The sequence below is a fragment of the Sminthopsis crassicaudata genome, chromosome 6, assembly GCF_048593235.1.
Source record: "Sminthopsis crassicaudata isolate SCR6 chromosome 6, ASM4859323v1, whole genome shotgun sequence".
In the NCBI taxonomy this organism is placed as follows: domain Eukaryota; kingdom Metazoa; phylum Chordata; class Mammalia; order Dasyuromorphia; family Dasyuridae; genus Sminthopsis; species Sminthopsis crassicaudata.
In genome coordinates, this window is record NC_133622.1 from 151541700 (window position 1) to 151568367 (window position 26668).

At 34.9% G+C, this 26668-nt stretch overlaps 2 protein-coding genes across 2 annotated transcripts in view; one reads left to right on the forward strand and one right to left on the reverse strand.

Annotated features, from left to right (window-relative positions):
* Positions 1 to 1727: 1727 nt before the first annotated feature.
* TIGD2 (tigger transposable element derived 2) lies at positions 1728 to 3977 on the reverse strand. The gene has a single exon (XM_074275304.1). It carries the CDS (start codon positions 3627 to 3629, stop codon positions 2046 to 2048), a length of 1584 nt encoding a protein of 527 aa, XP_074131405.1. The 5' UTR covers positions 3630 to 3977; the 3' UTR covers positions 1728 to 2045.
* A 1355-nt stretch (positions 3978 to 5332) lies between these two features.
* Positions 5333 to 26668, forward strand: part of FAM13A (family with sequence similarity 13 member A) — a 196013-nt gene continuing 174677 nt past the window's right edge. The window contains exons 1-2 of the mRNA XM_074275303.1: positions 5333 to 5555; positions 8134 to 8254. The gene's annotated coding sequence lies outside the window, so the exon portion shown is untranslated. The remainder of the gene's footprint in view (positions 5556 to 8133; positions 8255 to 26668) is intronic.

The following is a 26668-nucleotide window of genomic DNA, read 5'->3' on the forward strand; positions in this document are numbered from 1 at the left end:
TATTAGTGTTCAACTAATATAATCAATATTTATGTTTGATGTTGTATATACAGATAAAATAAGATTAGAAAATAGATAAATCTTCTTACAACCTAACCTAGGGGGAAAAAAAAGACTTAGAAAATTTTCCTTACAAATTCCTAGTAATTCCAATCCAAAAGATGAACAAGTTCTATCAAGAGAGACCACTTTCCTTCTTTTGCAAATATCTACTTTCATTTAATATTGCTAAATCATTTGAATTAAATTGCTAAATTTAAATACTTTAGCAACATTTTATATTAAAGTCCTTCAATTCTGCATAAAATCATCAGGTTGTCAGGTACTGTCACTACTATCAAGAGGAAAAATCATGAAGTAAGCATGCCTGATTTTTTTTAATCCTTACAACAGAGACTTAGTCCCTTTGGACTTTTCAAGGTCTTTCACATTAATATCAATGTACTAGACCTTTTCTAAATTGCTTTCCTCCTAAACCTTATCTTTCCTGTGCCTCATTCCTTTCAGATTTCTGTTGCCTAACTATTCAGGTAAACTAAATCATACTGGTGTCTGTCCTCAGATACCATGTATTTTAACAGAGACCATACAGAAATGGCTTGTAGCTCAAAGCAATTCCAATTTTTTTTTTGTCTCAACACTTAAGTATCACTAGTGCTTTTATCATGCAATAAAATAAGTGCAGATTTTTTTGTACAAGTGGAGCCCAGTTAACACTTGCAAAATGAAATGGCTTCTTACTTGAGTTGTACAATTTGCCAGTTAATCATATCCACTAGCTTCCAAGCTCTTTTCTGATCCTTTATAATGCATCCTTTCCCCATATCCTAAATCTCCTGCACTACAAACTTCTCAACAAGATGTCAATACATTGATTCAAACTAGTTTCAACAAACATTCCCAGAGTTCTGGGGGAACTTAAAATTAATAACTAAAAAACAACTAGACAGCTTAATGAACTGTGAATATCACTAAACCTATTAAAATTTCCTAATGCAGGAAATAAATTTTCAAGTAAAATCATGTTGACTTTCTTGACAAGAAAGTTAATACCAAAATCATTTTCAGTTAGGACTCAAAAATCATTTTATATCGAATGATAATCTTCTTTACTAGTTTTAAGAATAAAATCTCTTGATTTAAATTTTGTCAATTGTTAATCATTTTCTCCTGAGAGTTTTTCCTACACAAGTTACCCTAATCTTTTGATTAGCAGTTGCCTTTTTATGTTAAGAGTTAGAGGTCTGGAAAAGTTGTGCTAGCATGATCAGTTTATAAATGATGTATTTACGCTTATGCTGCCTGATAAGAAATGTCACAAAATTTTCTTCTCCTACCAGTCTCATACCCATAATGTATTATTGCCAATTCTACTTTCCAGAACTGACTGATTAATCTAGGAAGATTCCTAGGTTAATGTAAAAACTTCCCCCTCAGAGAGAAAGATAAAAACAATTTCAATAAAGGGACATTTTGATCTTATTTCTCCATTCACCACCATCACAGCTGGATTACTGATTTTCTAAATACCACTTTTTTGGTCTTCCCACATTTTGAAAGCTTCTGCCTTTTCCCTCCATTTTGATGCAGTTGTTATAATGGCAAATATATTTTAAAGCAAAATCTTGGTGGAGTTTGAAGCTTCTAAAAAGAAAAGTCAGAGGAACAAACAATTTACCCTATATGTTAAAATTGGAAACTGAAATTCATTGAAGTCAGTGAATATACAATTCAGTTAGTATTTATTGAGAAGCCAAAAGTAAATGGCTCTATATTAAACACTATGTTATTTGAATACAAAACAAGACACAAGATCACTAGCCTCATGAGACTCATGATCTAATTGATACAATAAAGATTAGAAACAATAGGAAGGTTACAGATTAACTTTCAAATATCAGTTTTACTGTTAGAAAGCAGTGGCATTGCTAATCCTAAATTCATTTATAAAATGTACTTGGCTTTGGAATTAACAACACTTTAAATAAAATAATGAAGCTTCAGTGCGAATAAAAGTCACAGTCACAAACACTTAAAAACATTTGTTACTGACTTTTGTTATTATTCTGGGTCTTCTGTTTTTTTCTTATTGTAGTTCGAAGCCTTCTTAAGACCAGTTTGTCAGACAGAAGCATATCATCCTGCTGTTCCAGATAATCCAATAAATTCTCAGTCCATTCAAGAGCAGATTTATGGCTAATATGCCTTTGTGAAATAAGTTCTGTTTCCTCTACCTCCTCATTTTTACTTGAGCGATCAGCTTGGTCTACCTGGCCTTGTGTTCCTTCACTATCTGTTAATACATCATAATTTGGTTCAGTATTTTCAGCTTCAAACCAGTCTTCAATGTTTTCAATATCAACATTTTCACAGCCTTCTGTATGCTGTAAAACGGTGGCTAAGTTAGCTGCTAAAATAGCTCCATCATCAAAGTTCAAACCTATGTTTTCCTCACTACCAGGGAAAAGTTTATTCCATGCTCTTGTAATGGTTACTGACTTTATCATATTCCATGCCCTTGACACTTCATAAATAGCATCTAACACAGTTAGGTTCTTCCAAAACATTTTAAGATCAACACCTTCATCCATGTACTTCTGAAGAAGACCTGCTCGGTAATACCTCTTCAAGGTGGCCAAAATTCCTTGGCTCATAGGTTGAATTAAAGCTGTCACATTAGGGGGCAAATATTTCACAAATATTTTGCCATCATCTGAACTCAAGATTTCTTCATCTGGATGAGCTGGTGGAAAATCCAAAAGCAATACTGCTTTTTCCAGCAACCCTTTGGATTTTAAATTCTTTCGTACCTGTGGCACAAAATTTTTGTCAAACCATTGCCTGAAAACGGGATATTCTATCCATGCACCTTTTTGACTGAAGTAAGAGACAGGGAGGTTGGAAGGTTCAGTTCCTTTAAATGAACGGGGTTTCTTTGCTTTCCCCACTACACAAAGGTTAAGTTTGTGTAAACCAGTGGCATTAGCACAACACATAATAATGATTCTTTCTCTGCTTGACCTGTACCCAGAAGTACTGTGCTCTGTTTCAAAAGCTAATGTCCTTGATGGCAGACACTTCCAAAATAATCCAGTCTGATCAGCACTATATATCTGCTCTGGTTGAAGATTCTCTTTTTCAATAAATTCTCTGAAGCTACAGCAAAATTCACTGGCAGCTGTTTCATCCCCACTTAACTTTGTACCTTGACCAGCAACCTTTGGAATGCCATGCCTCTGTTTAAAACGGGTTAGCCAACCAGATGATGCATTAAAATCACCTTCCATTCCCAAAGCATCAAAGAAGAATTTTGCTTGCTTTGCACAAATTGTTCCAGATACCGGAATCCCCTCATTTCTTTGCTGGTTGAACCATTCTATCATAACCCTATCAAGTTCCTCATAGGTTGATGACTTCATAGACTTGCGTTTGGATACACCACTTGTTGGATCTGAACTATTTGCATACGTTATAATTCTCTCTTTGTTCTTTTTTATATCTCGAACAGTTGATTCACCAATCCCATAAACAACTGAAAGGCGTTTGAAAGAGCTACCTTCTTCAAGTTTCTTTATAATGTCCAGTTTATCTTTAATGGTCAACACCACACGTTTACGCTTTCCAGACATTTTAACTGTATATTTTATACAATGGATAAATGTGATCCTGACCTTATTTATTTCCTGAGTTCTTGGCAATTCAGAATTTCTAAGGCAGCAGAAAGTAGTTCATTGAATTTTAAAGTCCTTGTTTTTCTCCTCTTGACTCCAGAGATAGTGGGCAATGCAAAATATATAAGTTTTTAATAAATGTATAAGCTTTTGATGAAAAGGTTTTGTGAGGCTGGAAAATTAATCTCAAAGCCAAGGAACCTGAGAGGAAATGCTATTTCTTGCCAAAAGAAGATTTTTTTTTTTTTTTTTAACAATTTTCCGAGTTTATGATTATAGCTTTAACCTCTCCACCACCTTCTACCTTGCTGCTTCTCATTTCAGCATGCGCTATCTTCTTGGACTAGGGCTTGGGGGAGAGTCAGAAGGGAATCGGGAGTAACAATGCTTTATTGTTTTCTGCTACAAAGATTTAATGCTGAATTTTCCTTCTCTAACAGAACTCTTAATTTCTCCGCTAGAAAATTTTGGAACAATGACTTGGAATAGATCACTCAAAATGCGCTGAGAATTTTCCTATATTTCTATGTAATCTAAAAGCATGTCAGGTTCTAGTCAAGAAAAACTTTCTAGAGAGGACAGGATTCCTATGGGGGTGATATAGCTTGGCATAAGATTATCAAGTAAGCAGAGCATGTTTCTTACAGGTTATTTGAATGATTTTTGTTCTCTGAAGAGGGGTAAAAAATGAATTAAAAAAATAAAAGTTGAGATAATAGGGAAAAGATGATGTCACCTGGCAAAATGTGCATCAAAGGCAAGTTTGCTAGCACAAGCAGGACCTGCAGGGAGAGGATAAAGGTAGAAAAGACCAATGAGGAAGGAACGTGTTACAAAGATCCAGGAGAAAGGTGATCCTCCGTGGGCCAATTGAGGGAATGGCTGTGAGGGCTGAATACAAAGTCTGAGCCTCCAAGACCTAAAGAAAAACACCAAAAACATTTTTCAAAGTCAGTGTCAGCAGCATTCACGGTAATCATCATCACTGTGTGCAACGACTAACGTACTAACGCTACCACAAATCACAACACTCACCAGCCTGATGCCTACATCAGACTGAGACCACGTTCACGGCACGGCGGGGTGAGTGCAGGGCCCTCGGGTGCCTACCTCCTCCAGCAAGGCAGAGGTCAGAGGTAGAAGCGCCCCAGGCCTGCAGTAACGGCTCTTCGGGGCTCCGCCTCCCCCGCCAAGCTGGGGAAGAAGGGTGGGGGTGGGGGAACAAACAGAATCCTCTTCCGCGGACGCCGGAGACCCGGGGAGAATTCGAGGAAGCTTGCAACGAGTGGCCTCGGAAACCAGTCTGCAGCTAGAGTGCTTCCGCCTCCCCCGTGCGTTAGGCGTTGCGCCGCAGGGGTAATGGAGACTCAGCTTCTGGAAGAGCCGAGAGAGACGCCAGCTAGACGTGGCCGCCGGAGCCGGAAGGCGCTAGATTGGGGGCGCGCGCCTCTGAGGACGAAGGGGCGGAGCTATCTCGCCTCTCTGAGCAGACTAGTGGTCGCGGTCGAAGTACGGGCCCCGCCCAGATCCTGCTGTCATCGAAGGGGCGGGGCTAGAAGGAGGCAACGCGCATCCTTTAGGAACTTTGAGTCAATGAGGTGGAGAGAAGCAAAAGAGGTGTCCTCTAACATATATTAGGCTGGGCAGCTACGGGTGCCAGCGTGCTTCCCGATCGCCCGCCGACTGAGGGGAGAGCTAAAGCTATTGTCAGCGAGGGGCGGAGCCAGCGGCTGAGAGTGCGCGTGCGCACGAGGCCTCACTCCCACCACCCCTGTCTCCAGCTTTGGGATTTTCTGGCTGGTAGTAATTTGAGTGGAGCGATTAGAAGGGGGAAAGACTACCAGAGGGACGTAAGGTTCTGATTCAGCTTCTCTAGCCGCAGAGGTAGGAGTACTGGAGAGTGGACCATAAATGGGAGGAAGGCTGAGAGGGGGGCAAAAAGGGTCTCCGGCATTCTCCACAGCCCCTCCTTGTGGGCCCTTGTGGGCGTTCGTTCAGGAGATTGGCTGGTCCGCAGACCGGCCCCGCGCCAGAAGCATCTCTCCTGCACTGTACAAACTACCCAATCCGCCACCCACGGTTTCTTCTTCCGTTCATAGAAGACGGAAAAAAATCCCCTTTAAACATCGAGGTAGGCCCGAGCCCGCCTCCAAACTGGCAAAGAATGCAGGGCGAACTATAGAGGAAGACACGGCCAATCAGGAGCGTGATTACTGCGTGGCTCTAGCCACAGAGAACTGCGCAGGCCCGGCCCCTTCCTGGAGGTTCCCGAAGCGGCCCCCACACGGCCCGCCTCCTTACGAAACCGCTGCGGCCTGGGAGCCTGCGCTGCGAGAAAAAAGTTCTACGCAAGAACTGTGGCCTTGCAGCCTTCTGGGGTGGGGGGGGGGCTCTCCATGCAGAGCTGTGGAAGGCGCCCGGATGATCACATTAAATCGAACATTTTTAGATCAGCTCCTTAACTTATCTCTTTAAAATTTACTTCCAGAGAAGTGGTAAGGAATATTAGCAAAACGGAGAATGCTGAAATATTGATGCTAGTGGTCGGGGAGCGAGGGTGGACAAAGGATTGATTTCAGTATTCCTAGAATTAGAAACGAACAGTTGTGAAACCTGGGAGAAACTGGTAATAAATATGAATCACTGTTTGACAGAAAATAAAGCATTTTCCCATTAAAATGGAATTACTTGCATTTTCCTGAAAGAGCAAATATTTGGAGATGAACTGTACACTCATTCAGTCTTGGCTTGAGAGGAAAAAGATGGCAGCATCTTTTTTTTTTGGCGGGGAGGGGGTTGTTTTTGTTTTCCTATTTAAAATAATTTGGGGGGGGTTGCTTTTTATTTAATAGTTTTTATTTACCAGATATATGCATGGGTAATTTTACAGCATTGACAATTGCCAAACCTTTTGTTCTAACTTTTCCCCTCCCCCCCCCATGGCAGGTAGACTAATACATGTTAAATATGTCAAAGTATAAATTAAATACAATATATGTATACACGAAGATGACAGCATCTTAATCTCATTTACAAAAGAAAACTTCTAGCCTTTAATTATGGAATCACAACTTGCTTCCTTCTTTTGGTTTGTATGATAGTTTACAGAGTGAAGATTTTAAGAAGATGGAAAGAGGGACATGTTTCATGGTAATTTAAAAGGAAAAAAAACCCCAGTATTATAGATTTAGAGCTGGAAAGGGACCGAAGAGGTCAGTTCTTTCAAATCCTTTATTTTACAGATGAGGAACTGAAGCCCAGAGAGTTTAAATAGGTAGAAGTCAAGATATGAATTTAGATTGTCTGATTCCATTTCCCCCTGCTTTCCATTTTACGAGGTTGGCTTTTTAGATTTTGATAGGCCTATCACTTCTAAACCTCAATAAAGCTCTTCTACAAATTTATGGAATCTAATGACTTTCATTTTTTTTATAAGTAGAATGCTAAGAACCGAGAAAGATATGTTAGAATCCCCATTCTTTAAAACTATGAAAATGCTATATATTTTTATTATTTTATATATATATTTAATATATGTATTAAATATATGAATTATATATAAATATATCATATATTTTATATATATTATTTTATATAAAATTATATTTTATTTCTTTATTTGAGATTTTTGTGTAGAAAGTTGTTCTGGGAAAAGATAAACTAAATGTATTAATTAGGTGGGAGGAAAATTCGTCTTCTGGCAAAGCCAAAGTCTGTTCCTTAACGATATGAGTTGAATCAATAGATCAAAATCTTCACTCTGACTTTATAGGATTTCTAAGATTCCTAGGAAAAATAGGACCTACTTGGAGGGATCACAATTATATTAATTATTTATAGGCTAATGTGAATCTATTTTGTTTTCAATATAGTTTACAGACTTCTCTGTGTTCTTCCATAGTTTACATTTTCTGTAGAGAAAAATGAAGGTGGCCTTGTATGCATTGTTACCTTGAATGACCTGTAAAGAGATGGGGCTTTTAACCATATATGTGGAGATAAGGGAATAGGCATGTTCTAAAATTTGTCAGAGGGAATTCTAATTGGATAAGGGGATTCTAAGATCTCTTTGAGATCAATAAAACTATCTTTTGGGGATATCATTTTCTGGGGATAAAGCCAGAATTGAGAGTTCTGAAATTCTTTGATTTAGTTATAATCTATTAAGGTTTATAACTTACTTGAAATGACAATTTATCTTTAGTCTTTCTAGTACTGTCATTTCAATTCTGTTCTTCCATACTGAAGGGAAAAAAAAATGAGCAAAAGCACTTAGTACCCTGACCACATCTATTCTGCCCTAGTATTCCCTGTCTTTCTGACCTAAAGAAGCATGCTTCCTTATCTGTTTTTAATGGGATTTTATTGTTTTTTTCAGTTGTTCAGAGTTTGAGTAATTTAATGAGTTTATTTGTATTCTTCATAGTTATTATTCCATTACATTCATATTCTATTTTTCCAGGCATTTGCCAAATGTTGGGCATCTACTTGATTCCAGTGCTTTATTACCACAAAAGGTTTTGGTATCTTTTGGATCTCTGTTTCAGTCTCTGACTTTGCTAGTAAGATTGCTGGATCAAAAGGTATGGATAAATTGGTCATTTTCTTGCATAATTTCAAAATGAAATAACAAAAATTATATACACAATAAATAACTGAACATTTCACTGTTCTACCAACAATGCATCAATGTATCTATCTTCCCAGAACTCTTCAAATATTGACTTTTCATTTTTGTTATCATTGCTTATTTATCAGATAAAATGTGAGACCCTAGAATTATTTTGAATTTTTCTTTCTTTTAATGATTTAGAGCAAGGGTTGGCAAACTATGGTCTAAGAATCAAATGTAGCCTGCCACCTGTTTCTTTTTGACCTGTAAGCTAAAAATAATTTTAAACTTTTAAATCTAATAAGATAATATTTTAAAATGAAAAAATATTTTTTATTTCTTAGACCATACAAAAACTGCTGATATATTGCATTTGGCCTATGGACCATAATTTGCGAGCTACTCATTTAGGACACATTCATGTGGTTACAGATGGCTTATGATAAATATTTGTTCTGGTGATGAATATTGAGTTTCTTTCATGAAAAATTCCTCTCATTTAACTCAGTGTCTGACACAAAACACTGAATATTTCATGATTGTTGATTATCCTGAAAAGACATTTTAATAATTTCCAGGTTTTGTAACCAACAAAATGGAGGACTAGATATTTTCTCTGATCCTTACAACCTTCAAACTTCTCCAAAATAGAAATTACGTACCCAGAGATAAAGCAATTTCAGTCTCTATCTTCTAATATACCAAGAACCTTAACAACATTTAATTTCAGTGAATTAACTGTGGAGAAAGCTAATCTCTACTCCCCCTACTAGATTCTTCCACAACAGCAGTGTGCAAACTAGCCCACAGACTTGCAACAGGATTCAAATGCACTCCCTGACACCCCATCACACCTCCCAGTTCCTTCAAGATCCAAATAAAGGAAAACACCATTAAGGAGTATCCTGGTAGAACTATTCCAGAAAACTGAAGAACAGAGGGAACTGGGTCAGAACAAGGGTGGCTTAGGGCAAAGGTGGTATAGAACTATGTGTTACTCCATTAAGCCTGAGGAAAAGATGTCCACTGGAGCCATTTTTGCCCACCCACGGATCAGAGGCCTAGACTGCTGCAGCATGGAAAGAAGCTGACACAGCTTTGAGATCCAGAAACTATCATCAAAGAGAAGGAAGGTAAAAAGTGAGCAACTAGGAATTTTTCTTTTTTCTTTTTTCTTTTTTTTTTTTTAATAAAAGATAAAATTACCAAAGATCTCAGGGGGACAAAAACTCATTTAAACACCTTGAGCATAAGTAGACAAACCAAGAGGGAACATGTTAGAACACCATGGGGAAAAAGATCTACAGGTAAGTGGGGAAGAGTTAAAGTATCTATGGATATGTATTACAAGACAAAAGAAAATGAATCAATATTTGCTGAGGCCAAGGACCCAAGGAATTTTTAAGAGAACATGAAACCAAAGCACAATGTTCTCAAAGGAATAAAAATTGTGAAAGCAGAATTTATGGCCTTCACAGCTGAAAACTTGAATCTATAGTGCCATGTCTTACCAAAAAAAAAAAAAAAAAAAGACAAGACAACTGATGGGAAATGCAAATATATTGAAATGAAGGACTGTCAGGAAGAATTGAAGCAAAGGGCAATAACATTAAAAGAAAGGATGTTCTCCATACAATTAAAATATATCTCTCAAAGACAGGACACAGTAAGAACCTAAGGATTATAGACCTCCTAGTATATAAATAAGAAAGCCTGAACACCATAGTGCAAGAATTAATGCCCAGAAAGACAGGCAATGTCTAGAACTTGATGCAGAAATCAATGAACCTATCCAAAGAATTGGTCTTCTCTAGTGTAGGGTAAGAAATAAGGAGAGGCTTAAAATGTCACCCCCCCAATTTTTTTTTAAATACAAAACTCTTCCAAAAAGAAATACACAAGGGACTAAATTTAACAATTCCAGTAATATATGACAAATTTTACAAGTGACTAGGAGAATGACTTTTAAATATAAAGAAAAGGAAATTTGACTAGTACAAGATTATTTTGTCCTACCCCAAAACCACAGGAAGGAAAAGAATATGCACCAAAGAGCAAAAGAGCTTAAGATGCCCAGGATAGACTACTTTGCAAACCTGAGGCTACTCACAAATGAAAAAAGATCACTTGATGGGAGAGAGGGGACTAAACATTATAAATATTACAAGTTGGAAAAAAAAATGAGCCTGAAGAAACTTTGCTTCTCAACCCAGACAACAAGATAGATATATGCAGCAACCAAAGACAAAAACAAAGTAACAGAAACATTTGTCAGATTGTCTTTTAAATATATACTAGGAGACAGGGATAAAAACAAGTCAAATGGAAGTGATGGTGAAGAAATAGTCCTGAAACATCAGGGAACTGAACCTTATAAACACCCCACTTACAAATCAATTAGAGCTCTTTATAAGACAAAATTACTGCTTGGGAGGATACATAAAGGAGCAGAGAATAGGGAGAAGTTAAAGAGAAATGTATAGTGTACTCTAATCAATTCAAAGCCTAACGATGAATGGAAGACAACTCTTGAGAAAAACAAACCCTATAGTGTAAAGGGTGAGGAGGCAAAGGGAAGGATTAAAAGGGATAAAGAAAGGAAGAAACCTGGTTTTACTGTTGGTCAGGCAGGAATATGGTGTTGAGAGAACTCCTTTTGCCATGAGTAAAAAACAACCAGAACTTTTAATGACTACTGAAACCCTAAAGGAGTTTATATTTATATAGCCCAAAGGAGATAGGCCAGGGAAGAAATGTTGAAGCAAATGGGAAAAAAAGAGGGCAAAGTTCAATACTTAACTCCACATCAAGAGACATGGGAAGATTACTACCATAAGGCAACAAATTCTCTACTACCTACAAAAATCAGTGTTTTTATGAATGAGGCATGACAGACAAAAGGGAATAAGAGCTATAAGGCAATAAAAAGTTTATAAACTCTTTTGAAGAGGGTACATAAAATAAGTGGCTCAAAAGTTTTAATTTAGAATAAAGAGAATACAGAGCATAAAGAATATAGATAATACAAAGGAATACATGCAGAAAATAAAAACACACATATATTACTAATTATATTTTAGCTTACTCTATTTTAAAGCAACTTTAAGCCTACCACTTTGTTTCCCTTACTCTCAAAGCCCTCTCCTATTTGTTCCTTTTTTCTTGCTGTTATCCAGGTATTTAATTCTTTTTCATTTCTTACTTATGTAGAATGCTCATCTTTCTCTTTAATCTGTTTTTTAGTTTTTAAATGTTTATTTTCTGTGTCTATTTCTAAAAAGGATTTATATTCCTCATTCACTTCATCATTTATCACTTATATTTATTTTTATTTTCTGCATGTATTCCTTTGTATTATAAGAAAAGTGTGTTATATATTTTCTTATGTGATGTATCCAAGTTTAATGTAATCTCAAGGGTAAGGACTGCCTCACTTTTGTATTTATATCCCTATCACTTCATACAATGCTTGACATATATTAAGTACTTAAATTATCCTTGATTGATTGGTCATTTGATTGATTAATAGCTCTACTCAGTAGGAAGTTTTTCTTGACATGAAAGCAAAATCTTTATCCTTGTCTTCCTTCTCAAGAACCAACCAGGAAAAAAACAATCTACTCCTCCCTGTTGTAGCTCTTTAAATATCTGAGGGTACACCATGTCCCTCAAACATTCCCAGTTCCCTCCAATTATATTTTCCAGCTTGTCAATGTCCTGCCTAAGATAGAGCACCCAGAATCCAACTCCATGCTTAGATCAAGGGTTCTCAAACTACCGCCCATGCAGCCCGCTGAAGACATTTATGCTGCGCTGGGTTATGGCAAATGGGCTGAGGGGGTGGAGACAGAGTGTGAGTTTTTGTTTTTACTATAGTCCAGCCCTCCAACAGTCTGAGGGACAGTGAACTGGCCCCCTATTTAAAAAGTTTGAGGACCACTGCAGATGGTATCTGACTAGGGCATAGTCTCACCTCCATGCCTTTTTTTCATGCAGATTAAGATTATGTTGACTGGGTTGGGGGGAGTGGAAGGGCTGCCATGTCACCTGCCATAATGTCCAAACAATAAAAGATCTCTGGCATACTAGTTGGAGTCTCTCTAGAAGATTTATGAAATTCCATCAAAGAATGAGAATTTGAGGAATCAGCATCTGCCTCAGCAAATACAGAGACTTCACATCTAAGCTGCAACTCTACTACTGCATTATGAGTTCCCTCTCCAAAGCACTCTTACCTAAACATCACTACTGTACCTAGATAATTTTGATCTATTAGAATGTTGCTGCTATTGTTGTTTGTCCTCTGTCAGTGACATCTTGACTCATTTGTAAATTGGATTTAAGTGAGGGAGTTGCACAAATTTATCAGTTTCATTCTCCTTTCCAGGGTCATTGAAGTTTAGTAGCAAGACAAAAATCAGTATGACTTGGCAAGGTCCCAGAATGAATTGGATGACCTTGGTGTCTTCAATCTCTGACTAAATTCTAAGCATTCTCTTTTAGCTTTAGTTACTTTCATGGCTGTTGGAACAAATTGCTCTTGTCCATGCTGGGGGAAGTCTTCATTTGCTTGGGGTAGACATTTCCCAACTCACCAATGGTTTTAAGGTCTATTGGTTACTCTCAGCCCAATTCAGCCATCTGCAGAGATAGTTTACCAGGGTGTGGTTGCTGAGCATGCTATAGCTTCTTGGAGCTACAGAGGAGAGTTGATGCCAGGTACACACCAGAGGTAGATGAGCAGCCTTGAAAAGGACTTAGGAAACTCTCACACCAGAGGCACTGGTCCTCCCTGAATATGCCACACATCCTAAATGTTTATGAATCTACTAGAATATGAACTCGTTGAGTGCAGGGACCATTTTGCTTGCTTCTATTTGAATCCTCCACACTTCGCACAAAGTAGTAAGCACCTGTGCTTTTTTAGTCATTCATATTAGTATCAAACCCTAGCCTTTGAGGTCTTCCAAAATCTTTCCCATCTTATTTTTTATTCCTTTCTCCAAATGTTCTGCAAACCCATCAATCCAACTGTAATTTCTAAAACTAATGTTTAATGTCTTCTTGTTGTTCAGTCATTTTGAATCATGTCAAATTCTTCATGATCCTTTTTGGAGTTTTAGTAAAGACATTGGAGTGGTTTGTCATTTCCTTCCCCAACTCATTTGACAGATGAGGAAACAGAGGCAAACAGGGTGAAGTAACTTGCCTAGGGTTATAAGCTAATAAATGTCTGAGGCCAGATTTTAAAATAAAGTAAAATACCTGGAAGCATACTATCATTTCCAGAAGAGCAAAAAAATTCATAATTTGGTAGTAAAACATCTCAATACATAGAAATGAAGGGTGATATAAATTAAATTTTCATAATTTTAAATGTAAATGGATTAAATAAGCCAGTAAAATGAAAAAAAAATGATAGCTTGGATAAGAAAACAAATCCCACAATTTGTTGCTTACAAAAAATTTTTTTTTAAAAACAAAGATAGACACAAAATAAAAATGAGGGACTGGGAAAAAATTTCACCATGCATCGTGAATAAATAAGTTGCCTTTATACTATCAGACAATATAAAAAGGGATAAACAAGGAAACAAACCTTAGATAATATTACTTAAATACTCCAAATACCTTAGGATCCAAATTCATAAAGGAAAAATTAAGAGAGCTATAAAAAGATACAGTAACAGTAGCAATAGGAGATTTCAATGTCCCTCTCTTAATTTTGGGTTAGTCAAACAAATGTGAACAAAAGGAAAAATATAAAATTAAATTGCTGAAGAAACTAAAGCTAAAAGACATTTATCATCTTCTAAATGGTATTATTAAACTATATGGCTATTTCTCAGCACTACATAAAACTGTTACAAAATTTGACCATGCACAGAGATATAGCAAATATTTTTTTAAAGACAGAAATAGATTTCTAGAGCATAATGTGTAGAATCCAGTGATCCCTACAGGTTTTTGAAGTCCCACAGCAATAATGCAATAAAAATACTAATCTATTCAAGAATCACAAATAAAAGATCCCTAGTTAGAGGTTTAATAATAAAATCCTTTAAAAAAAAATGAGAACAAAGTATGGAAATATTATGTAAAAGAAAATGATGATGAAAAACACCAAAATTTCTGAAATGAAAGCAATAATTTGGGGGGGGGATCATATCCCTACAAAAACACAATAACAAAATAGAAAAAGAGGATGAAGGAACTAAATTGTCATTCAAAAAATTAGCCAACATATACAAACATAAAATAAGCACAAAAAAAGAATAATAAAACCAAAAGAAAAATAAATAAAATGGAACATTCTCCCCCCATAAATCAACACCTAAAAAAAACCCCCAAAAGTATTCAAATGATAAAACTAAAATATGGTTCTTTTAAAAGACTATTACTATTGATGTATATTTAGCCAATTTGATTTAATAGGTGGAAAATTAAATCAGTAAAATAGTAAATGAGCAAGTTGAAATTACAGCAGAGTCAGAATTATTACAGATATATTTGTCTCACAAAAGGATTTTGCTAAGTTGTTTTCCTTCATAGTGTTTGAGAATTTTTTTGGTGGTATATGTATTAATATCCATGAAAGTTTGATTGAATTATGCTATGAAACAATTGCTTTATAGCTAGTTCTATTTCTTCTTTTGAGACTGATTTTCTTAGGATATCTATTTGATATTCTGTTAATATGAATATTTTATATTTTAAAAAACATTCTACTTTTTTGTCCTATATTTTATTATATATATAAAACTATATATAAATAATTCTAATCACTTAATACCTAAATAAGGAAAGGATAAAACACAATATATCAAGATCATTAATAAAACAGCATATGCCAATATCATTAATGAATGTTAATTAAAAATTTTTAAACAAGATTGTATCAAACTATGCTAAACATAAAATCATTCATTATGACCAAGTAATTCTGATGTGTTGAAATGGTTCAATAATAGGAAAACAATTGACCTAATTAATGATATTAAAAATAAAAATATCCCAAACTAAATTATTATCTCAGTAGATGTGGAAAAAGCCTTTGGTGAAACACAATACTCATTTATTCTATTAAAAACACCCTACATATAATATCAACAGATATTTTAATGTGGTCAAAAGTAATTAAAACCAAAAGCAAGCATCAAATGTAATATAGCTTCACCAGAACTTTTCTAGTAAATACTGGAATAAAACAAGAATGCACACTCTCCCATCTATTACTTGATGCAGTTCTGTAATACTAGAAATAGCAGTAAGAACAAAAAAAGAAAATAAAGGCATAGAATCACGTACCAGAGACTTTTTAAAAATTATTTTTATAGGAGGAAAGGTAATAAAATGAAAGAGAAACCTTAAAAAATCTTGATATGGTTGTAGAAACCATTTTGTATCTCATATTTGAATTTTTGCTTTCTCTTTTCTTATGCTTTTATTCTAAGCCTTAAAGTCATCAAATCATTTGGGCTTTTTGCTTTTCTTTTTATCATTGTTCAGAAACATTTTTTGTATTGATCTGAAATATGATTCTTTGAAATTTCTATTTACCCCATTACTACCATTACTTTAAGACAAAGCAAATTAAATAATACCTATAATTCACATAACAATTTTTCAAATTTAACTAACAATAATGAAACAATAAGGTTTTTTTTCTCTTCCTTAAGATGTTCACAAAAACATTTTCATCATAGTCATCACTGTCATCACCATGATTATTGGCACATAGAGTGCTTTAAATTTTGCAGAACCCTTTCATAAATTACCACATTTAAGTCCTTACAGTCCTTACTCCTCTTTAGACATGAAAGTATTAAAGCTGATTTGGGTTATTTAATGGTTTCATGTTCATACAATGTTCTAAAATGTGGTACACTTAAACTGAAGACTTCAGATGTAGTTTGATAAAATACAATGAGGTGAATATCATAGTATGGGCAGAAAATTACTCCTCAGAATTAAAAGGTTTTTATTTTATTTTATTTTCAGCTCAAATTCTCTTTTCTTGCACCTCCCCTACCCCATTTGTATTGAAAAACAAAACCTGTTAGAAACCCAAGCAAACCAAATTCTTAACATTAACTGACATTATGTGTTTGTATATGTACATATATGTGCCTCAAATAAATCAATGACCTTTCTATGTGGAGGTAACCATGTGTCATCATGAGTTTTCTGGAAGTGTGGTTGATTACTGTATTAATCAGAGATCTTAAGAATTCTAAAGTTGTTTGCCTTTACAGTCTTGTTGCTATTGTATGAATTGTTTTCCTAGTACTTCTTACTTCTGCACCATTTGTTTGCATTTGTTTATATAAGTTCTTAAGTTTCTTTGAAATCATTTACCTCATCATTTCTGACAGTACAAGAGTATTTCATCACATTAATATATGATAACTTCTTCATCCATTCTCCAACTTATAATCACCCCTTTGGTTTCCAATTCTTTGCCATGACAAAAAGATTTACTATAAGTACTTTTATGCTTAGGGGTCCTTTTCTTCTTTCATTGCTCTCCTTTTTAATCTAGACTAGTAGTGATATTGCTGGATCAAAGGGCATTCACTGTTTAGTAGTTTTGGGAGAATAGTTTCAAATTGCTTTTCAGAGTGACTGGACCAGTTGACAATTCCATAAAAAACAGTTGTACCTTTTTTCCAGCATTTATCATTTTCCTTTTTTTTGTTAACTTTGCCAATTTGATGAAATAAAATTGTTTTAATCAGTTTCTCTAATTTCTCTAATTAGTGATTTAGAGAATTTGTTCATATGGTTTCTTGATAATGTGTTTCATCCTCTGAAAATTGCCTATTCATACATTTTGACCATTAGTTGAGGGGTAGTTTTTATTCATATAAATTTGAATAAATTCATTATATGTCTTAGAAATACATATTTTAAAACCTTTATCAGAGAAACTTGGAAGGGAGTAAGATGTAAATAGAGTGGAGAAATGGGAGGGAGGGAGGTTATAAAAGCCTTTGAATGTCAGGATTCTATATTTGATCCTGGAAGCAATAGGGAGCCATAGAAGTTTATTGAGAAGAGAGGTAACATAGTTGGATCAATACTTTCATAGCAAAATGGAGACTAGAATGTAGTGTGGAAAGATTTAAGTCAGGCAGATTTAGTAGCAAGCTATGAAATATTACAAGCATAAATGGATGAGGGTCTCAGAGTAGCAGCAGTATCAGATCTCCATCTCTCATATTCAGGAGATATTGCAAAGGTGAAATCAAAAGACCTGGGGAAAGTAAAGGAGGAAAGTAAAGAGTTGAGGGTAACACTTAAGTTGCCAATTTTACAGATTGGGAGAATGGTATTGCCTTCAACAGTGATAAGAATATATATCTATATATTCTATGTAACAGGGAAGTTGTGAGGGAAAAGAGAGTTTGGGGAAAAGATAATTAATTCAATTTGGGTTGTATTGAAATTAAGGTGTCTACTAAACTTCCAGTTTGAGATGTCTAAAAAAAATGAAGTATGAGATTCGAGATCAGCAAAGAAGTTGCAGCAGGATAGAAATATTTGGAACCCATCAACTGCTTATTAGATACCTCAAACTAGAAATCCATTAGAGATCTTAGTCAACATCTCCAAAACTAAATTAATTATCTTTATTTCTAAGTACTCCCCACCTTTCACATTTTCCTACTGCTATCAAGAACACCACCCTTCTCTCAGTCCCCAGGCATACAGCCTAGATGTTATTTCTTTCTCTCTCTCTCTCTCTCTCTCTCTCTCTCTCTCTCTCTCTCTCTCTCTCTCTTTATATATATATATATATATATATATATATATATATATATATATATATATATACTCTCTCTCTCTCTCTCTCTCTCTCTCTCTCTCTCTTTATATATATATATATATAAAATCTGCCCCCCCACATCCATATAATTTGTTGCCAAGGCCTATAGGCCTATCGATTTCAACTTTCTAGCATCACTTAAATATGCTCCCTCTCTCCTCTGATAGTACCATTTTTCTGGTAATCCCTCATCACCTCATCCCTGGACTGTTGCAATAGCTTAGACTGGTGGGTCTGCCTGACTCAAATCTTTCTCCATTCTAGTCCATCCTCCAGTCATCAAAGTGATTTTTCTGACCATGTCATCCCCCACTACTCCATAAACTTCACTGGTTCCCTCTTGCCTATAAAATCAAATACAAAGTCCTTTCATTAGTATTCAAATCCCTTCATAACCTGGCCCCTCTTACCTTTTAAGTCTTCTTGTACCTTACTCTCAACCATGTGCTTTTCAATCCTGTGATATTAGCCTCCTGACTTTTCCACAAACAAGGCCCTCCATCTTTTGGCTCTGCTCATTGTTGCCATACATGGAATGTTCTCCTTTCTTATCTCTGCCTCTCCCCCCCCCCCCCTTAATTCCCTGGCTTTCCTGGCTAAAATCACACCTATAATAGAAATCATTTTGCGGGGCAGCTAGGTGGCGCAGTGGATAGAGCACCAGCCTTGAATTCAGGAGGACCCCAGTTCAAATCTGGTCTCAGACACTTAAAACTTCCTAGCTGTGTGACCCTGGGCAAGTCACTTAACCTCAGCCTCAGGGGGAAAAAAATTAGAAATCATTTTGCAATCTCTCTTAATTCTATTGCCCTTTCTCTGTTGATTATTTCCCATTTATCCTGTATATAGTTTGTATATACATAATTGTTTTGCATATTGTCTTCCCCATTAGATTTTGAGGTCAGAAACTAAATTTTTTTTTCAGTCCCACTGTTTAATAAAGTATCTGACACATTTGGGACTTATATTTATTGACTGAACTTCAGAGACAGTGTAGGCTAAAGGACAATATTAGAATTGTTACAGAGTTGCTGGGGTTGGAAAGTAGGTCCAGTGTTAATTTGGATATTTGGGTGGAAACGCAATGCTATTCTGGGCACAGAACTACATAAATTCCCAAATAAGGGAACTATTCCTGACACAAGTAGTTCTCAACTTGTCAAAATGATGTTTTTCCATCTCAAGGTAAGAGATTTCCCCCCTTCTCATGAACAGCTACATCATTATGTATGCATCTTAACTGCATCAAGTTCTTATCAAGTATTCACCCTCTCAGAAGCCATGTCTTTGGCAAATATGTGGTACCCTGGAAAAGGGAAGGACTTTTTTTGTGCAGTGGCTTTTTATAATTAGTCTCCAGGAAGATTTACCTGATAAGAATGGCTTGTTTAGGGGGATAGTTCTGGCTGATCTGCCTTGACCTTCTATTCCTTATATTACCTCAGCCTCAAGGTTCTTGCCCCATCAGAGGGCTCCATATACCCCTAGAGAAGTAGCTAATCCCTTCACAATTGATAAACTGCTTTTCCTTTGAGATTGTTCTGGAAACTCCTTCCTATAAAGTGCTTGTGTGATCAAGGAGTGTTGTTGAGAATTATCTAACTTTCTATTAGCAGAGAGGAGGTATAACTGTTGTCCTATAATAACATTGGTTGTGAATATATCTAGTAGGAAGAAAATCTTTTAATTGATTTAGTGGTCAATCCGAGTCACAAGAGGAAGATAAGGGAGTCCTTATTTAGCCACTATGGAAGAAAATAGAGACCTCTAAGGAGGCTAAGGTTTTGTCTTTTGTTTTGTTTTGTTTTTTTCATTGTGAATCATATTTTCCAACCTCTATAAGTATTTTTATGGTGATACTTTTGCTTATAATCTTCATTAGTACTATACTATGAAGTGACTAAATGTCCCATGAAATTATTTCTTGTTGTTTTTGAGATGATAAAACCACTTCTGCCTACTCTTTGACCCCAAAAGAAAATTCGTGATCCATCTTTCAAGTTAACTTGAAACTTTTTATACTTTCTAATTTATTACAAGAATGCCAATTATTTGTGCGATTTAATTCTTCCATATACAAAGGCAATAACATATTTAATGCCCATCATATGTTACAGCATTTGTGCAGAATGCATAAAAAGACACAAACACACAGGTAGTAAATAAGGGACTCAGGAATCACTACTAGGTCCTCTGATTCCAAATTCAACTATTTTTTCTATTGTATTATATCAACCTTATATATAGGTATAAAGAAGAATGGTGAAATGTTTTAGAAAATACAGCATAGGATCAAGATACCAAAAAAACCAAAGGTTTGTAGATTCTAAAAAATCTTCATGCTTATATATCATGGATATATTCTTTGGTGATTTTTCCTCCTAATCTGGCCTTGATTCAGGCTTCTAGATAACTTTGCTGTCATTTTTCCATGATGCTACTTAACCTCTATCAATTAGTCATCATTTTCATCTTTCCCCAGCACAACCTTGGACTCTACCTCTGGTTTTGATAGGTAAGCTTTTGGCATATTTTTTTTGTTTTTGTTTTTTTTTTCCAGATGCAGGCCTTCAAGCCACTTCCTGGCCATATCCAAATGATATTTGCCACCAAAACACTTTATACCTTCTCTTTGTGTGGTGTATTTCTCCATCTGAGTGTAAGTTCCTCAAGAATTTAGCCCAATACTTGGCATGTAGAAAATGCTTATAAATGCTCTTTCTATCGATCATCCATTCATCTATATCTATCCATCTATCAATAATTGTCTATTTATTCTATAATGACATCCAGATGTTGAGTTTTGAAGCATTAAATAACATCATGAAAAATAAAATTGATTGTAGAAGTTATTTCCAAATTGAGGTAGATTTTGGGGGAGATGTATTCTGAGAAGATTATGGAGTAGATTAGAAATTTCAAGACTCTTCAGATTTACTCCAGAGACAGAAATTTGCCATATAATTAATGTAAAGCAGCAAAAATAAAGGGGTAAAGCATTTTTCTTTCTAAGACAACCTGAGAGACTTCAGAAAAGATAGGACCTCCAAAGGTGAGGTTTGACCTAAGTGAAGTACAGACCAGGCCAACCCCACTGAATCAACAAATGCAGGTTCTGTCAGGAAGCAGACTCACCTCTGCCCTCAGCATCTCTGTCAGGAAGCAAGCCAGGCCTCAAGAAATTTTGTTTCAATTTTCATCTCAGCCATGACCTCAAGAAATTTTACCTTACATACTTTTGCCTCAGAACCTTAAGAACTTTCACCTCACAAGCTTCCACCTAAAGAATAGCACTTGACTGAGTGGAAAAAGAGTGAAAGACCCCCACAGTTTCCAGAAGTCAGCCCTGGATGTGCTGAACATGGCTGTGGGCAAGGAGGACCAAACACATGCCTAGTGGTTTTGATATTAGTACCACAGGGAGCAAGAACATTTTTGGGACAATGCGATGGGGAGGGGCTCTAACCATGACTTAGGGGAGAAGAAGAGTTCCTGAAGTTGAGCATCAGAAAATAACTATAAGGAACACCTGAGACTTAGAACAATAATCCACAACTGAGAATTAAAACTTGATTATAATAATAAGCTACTAAAAATAAAACAAAAGAAAAATAAATGAACAAAGGAAAAAGAACCTGACCATAGATAGCTACTGTGGTGTAAAAAAGATTAAAAAAAAGAAAAAAGTCACATCTACCCCAAAGAGCAACATCATATGGTCATAAACCCAAAAGGAACTCTTAGAAAAACTTTTGAACTCAAAAGGCAAATAAGAGAGACTGAAGAAATATTAGGAAAAAATAAAAACAATTCAAGAAATTTATGAAAAGAAAGTTAACCAATTAGAAAAAGAGATTCAGAATCTTTTAATTTTATTTATTTATATCTTGTTGAGATATTTGAGGTTAAGTAACTTGTCCAAGGTCAACACAGCTAGGAAATGTTAAGTGCCTGAGGTTGGATTTGAACTCAGATCCTCCTAACTGCAGTGCTGGTGCTCTATCCAGTGTGCTATCTAATTGTTCCTGAGGTTCAAAATTTTAATGAAGAAAATAACTCCTCTGATTGGAGTCAGAAAGGAGGGGCATAAGAGAGCTCCTCCAGATTGTCCATTTTAGGAAGGTATCTATGACAGCCATCTCATTTTTCACCAGGTTGAAGGACTTTATTATATCCCCACTGGCTACATTCTTTTCCCCATTTATACCTCCTTTTATGTACTGTCTTCCCCAATCATATTTTTAACACAAGTCTAGTAGAATCTACAAAAATAGTGCTATTTTTAAGGTGGTAAAAAGTGTAAATCTATTAGGGTATCCATCAATTGGAAAATGATCGTGTTATGTTATATAGATATGATAGAATAATGTTGTGCTATAAGAAATTATGAAAGGGATAGTTTTAGAGAAATCTATTTTATGGGAGAAAGATCTTTTTTGAGTTCCTATGCCAGGTAAATTCTGCAGAAATTAATTTACAACAATGCAGAAATATAGAGATAAAAACCAGTTTTATTAAATCTGAACCATCATTGGGATTCTAGTAAGGCCTCTTATAGAGAAAATTACATCAGAATGAGGGAGAACTTATTCTTTTCTTCTATATTCCTCTTAGACCATACAAGTTAAAGAAAAGACATATCATACTCCTATGTTTCCTTCAATGTCACAAAAGCTGAACAAGACTTATTAAATAGACTTCCTAGGTAAACTAAGTCAAGTTGTAGATTAAATTATATTTAGATTGTTCAAAAATAGGCTGATTGAGGGGGAAGATTTACCTGTTACTCTGACTTATATGAACTGATGCTGAGTGAAATGAGCAGGACCAAGAGATCATTGTACTTCAACAACAATACTGTATAATGATCAATTCTGATGGACATAGCTGTCTTCAACAATGAGATGAACCAAACCACTTCCATTTGTTCAATAATGAATAGAACCAGCTACACCCAGCGAAAGAACTCTAGGAATTGAGTGTGAACCACTACATAGCATTTCCAATCCCTCTATTTATATCTGCTTGCATTTTTTATTTCCTTCACAGGTTAATTGTACATCATTTCAAAGTCCAATTCTTTGCAGCAAAATAACTGTATGTATGTATATATATATATATATACATATATTGTATTTAATAAATACTTTAACATATTTAACATATATTGGTCTACCTGCCATCTGGGGGAGGGGATAGGGAGAAGGAGGGGAAAAATTGGAACAAAAGGTTTTGCAATTGTCAATGCATTACTCATGCATATATCTTGTAAATAAAAAGGTCTAATAAATAAATAATAGGGGTTATTACAAAAAAAATATTCTTTCTCTGGTTTTTTATCTAAGGAATGTTTTGTGGGTTTAATTTAATTTTCATATACAATGGGACACATTTTAGTCAAATAGGGTTAACATTAACAGAATACAGGCTTTCAATTTCCAAAAAAATTACAAACAGCATGTCCTTGAATCCCAAATAATAAAAATTAAGACAAATTAAGAAATCTAAAATTCCCATTATGTGTGAGAAGACTTCTTTCTATTGATACAGAGTGAAATAAACAGAGCCTGGAGAAGAGTTCATTAAATAACAACATAGTAGCAACAAACAGCTTTGAAAAATTAATAGGTCCCCAGAACTAGCTCTGAAAATAACTGTATGAAAAAAGCCTGAAGCTTGGAACAATGCCTTTCAATGAACAATGAACAATGCTCAGATGAGCAGAACCCAATTTTAAAATGAAGTTTAAAATCCAGATATAAACTAGAAAAGGGTAAACAACAACAACAAAAAGCCCTTTATCATCAAAAGGTACTACAGTGGTAGGAAAGATCATGACATAAACTCAAAAGATGCAACAATGTAAAAATACTACAAATAAAAACTCAAAAAAAAAATTTTAATTGGATCCAACAAGAATTCCTGGAAGAATTAAAGTCATGAGTGGTAGAGGAAAACTTGGGAAAAGAAATAGTGGTGCAAGAAAATTATTTAAAGAGAATTAATAGCTTGGCAAAAAAGGCATAAAAAATACTGAAGAAACTTAAAATCTTAAAAACCAAAATTGGCCTGATGGGTTAAAAAGACAAAAATAATTTCTTTAAAATGAGAATAAGCAAGTTGAAGCTAATGGCTCTATGAGAAACCAAGAAATAATAAAACAAGTCAAAGAATGAAAAAAAAATTAAAGAAAATTTGAAATATCTCATTGGAAAAACAACTTACCTGGAAAATGAATCATGAAATAATTTAAGAATAATTAGACAGCCTGAAAGCCATAATCAAATAAAGAGCCTGGGTATCATATTTCAACAAATTAGCAAAGAAAACCCCTTATATCCTAGAATCAGAGGGTAAAATAGAAATTGAAAAAATCTACTATTCTAAGAGATGCCCAAATGACAGCTCCCAGGAATAGTATAACCAAATTCTAGAGTTTCTAGATCAAAGAAAAAAAATATATTAAGCAGCCAGAAAAATAATTCAAATATTGTGGAGCCACAATTAAGATCATACAAGATTTAGCAGTTTCTGCATTAAAGGAGCAAAGGCCTTATAAAATGATATTCCAGAAGGCAAAAAATCTAGAGTTATAACTAAGAATCATCTACCAAGCAAAATTGAGTAAACTCCTTCAAGAGAGAAAAAAAAAAATTTAACTTTCAAACACAAAACTCAAGGCATAAGGTAAACATAAAAGAGAAATCCTAAGTGACTTAATATGATTAAAATGTTTATATTCCTATATGGAGAGATAATACATGTAACTCCTAAGACTTTTATTGTTATTAGGGCAATTAAAAAGAGCTTACTTAGAAAGAGTGAAGGAAAAAGGAGAGGAGAAGGAGAAGGAGGAAGAAGAAGAGAGTGAGGAAGAGAGAAAGAGGAAGGGAGAAGTAGAGTGAAGAAAAAATTCTCACATAAAAAGAGCAAATGAGAGAGTTTTTACAGAAAAGGGGATTATAGGTGAGGAAAGTGTTCATAGGCAATGCCCTTTAGATCATCAGAATTGGTTCAAAGAGATAAAGATAATTATGTTTACTCAGTGACATGTAGAAATCTAATTTATTATTGGTGATTTGGAAAATTTTTTCATGGAGTTGTTTTAGTTTGCTAGTCTTTTTTAGAATTGGTTGTTCATATCCTTTCAGTAGATTTCCATTGGAGAATGAATTTTGGTCTTAAGAATTTGTATTAGTTCCCTATATGTCTTGGACATCAAGCCCTTTTTAGATAATTTGGTTCAAATACTTTTCCCCAATAAATCAATTTCTTTTTTATCTACCTCTATTGGTTTTGTTCATGGGTATTTGATCTTCATCATTACTTCTTCAAAATAAATTAAGTAGTGAATTGTGGCAAATCAAAAGAAACAATTATCCATGCAAATATAGAGAACATAATAAAGGACATAAACACAAAGCTTTTAAAAAGTGAAAAAGGATTACTGAGATATTTTTGTCCTCTAAAATTTTCTAGAGTAACTTTCACATTGTTTCCTTTCCTAGGGATTCCATTTCCCATAAAAAATAGCTAATCCTATCAGGATAGTTATTTTTCCTTTCTTTTTCCTACAAAAGGCCTGATACCAATAACCAATATGATATAGTAGAGGACTGGACTATTAGTCAGTAAACCTGGAGTTTGATCTATATTCTGCTACCTAATAAACTTTTGATTTTGAGCTTCCTAAGCTTCCTAAGGTTTAGATTTCAGCATGCCTTTAATGTCTCAAATTCTATAATTCTATTTATGAATGAAAAATATTTAGTAAATTTGTACGTATGCAAAGTGCTAAACTAAGCACATGGAATACAAATTGAAAAGCAAAGCAGTACTTATTCTCATAGTCACATTTTAATGGGATAGAAAACATATATAAAATCTCAGGATACTTGGTGCTTAGTGGCAAAGTAAATGGAAATGAAATCTATTTTAATGTATTTTTATTAATAAGATCATATTTCTAATATTGAAGCATCTGAATAAAAATATAATATTTGAAGCACAGCTGGTACTGCTTTACCCATTCAGAACATCCGTGGCAATTGGTTATTAATTGAGGTGCAGGGATAGCAGACACCTTTTCAGATTCTCCTCAATGATAGCTTCAGGGACAGAAACAGTAAGGCAGGTGGTATAAGGAATATTGCTATGCCTGGCTCTTGGGCTCTTTCTACCAGGATGTGATGGAAGGAGATGATTTGACCTTGACATATTTTCTCTTATCTTTTTATTGGAGTGCTTTGCTGCTTCAAGTATGTGATTTGAGTGAACTGATTCTGATCATTATATATATATAATGGACATTAAAGAAATATACTACTCTTCCCTCAAAAAAAAAAAAAAACCCTCTTAAAAATAACCTATAGGCACAAAGCACTGCCTACAAAAAATTTTTTTTGTTGTTGCTGCTGGTATTAAAGTAAAAGATATCACTTACTTTTCCTTCAAAGGGGAAAAATAACTTTTATCCAAGCATCACTCAGGGCCCAATTTCTCATATAGGAGGAGCTTAATAAATATTTGTTATATTTGTACTACTTGGTGTGACAC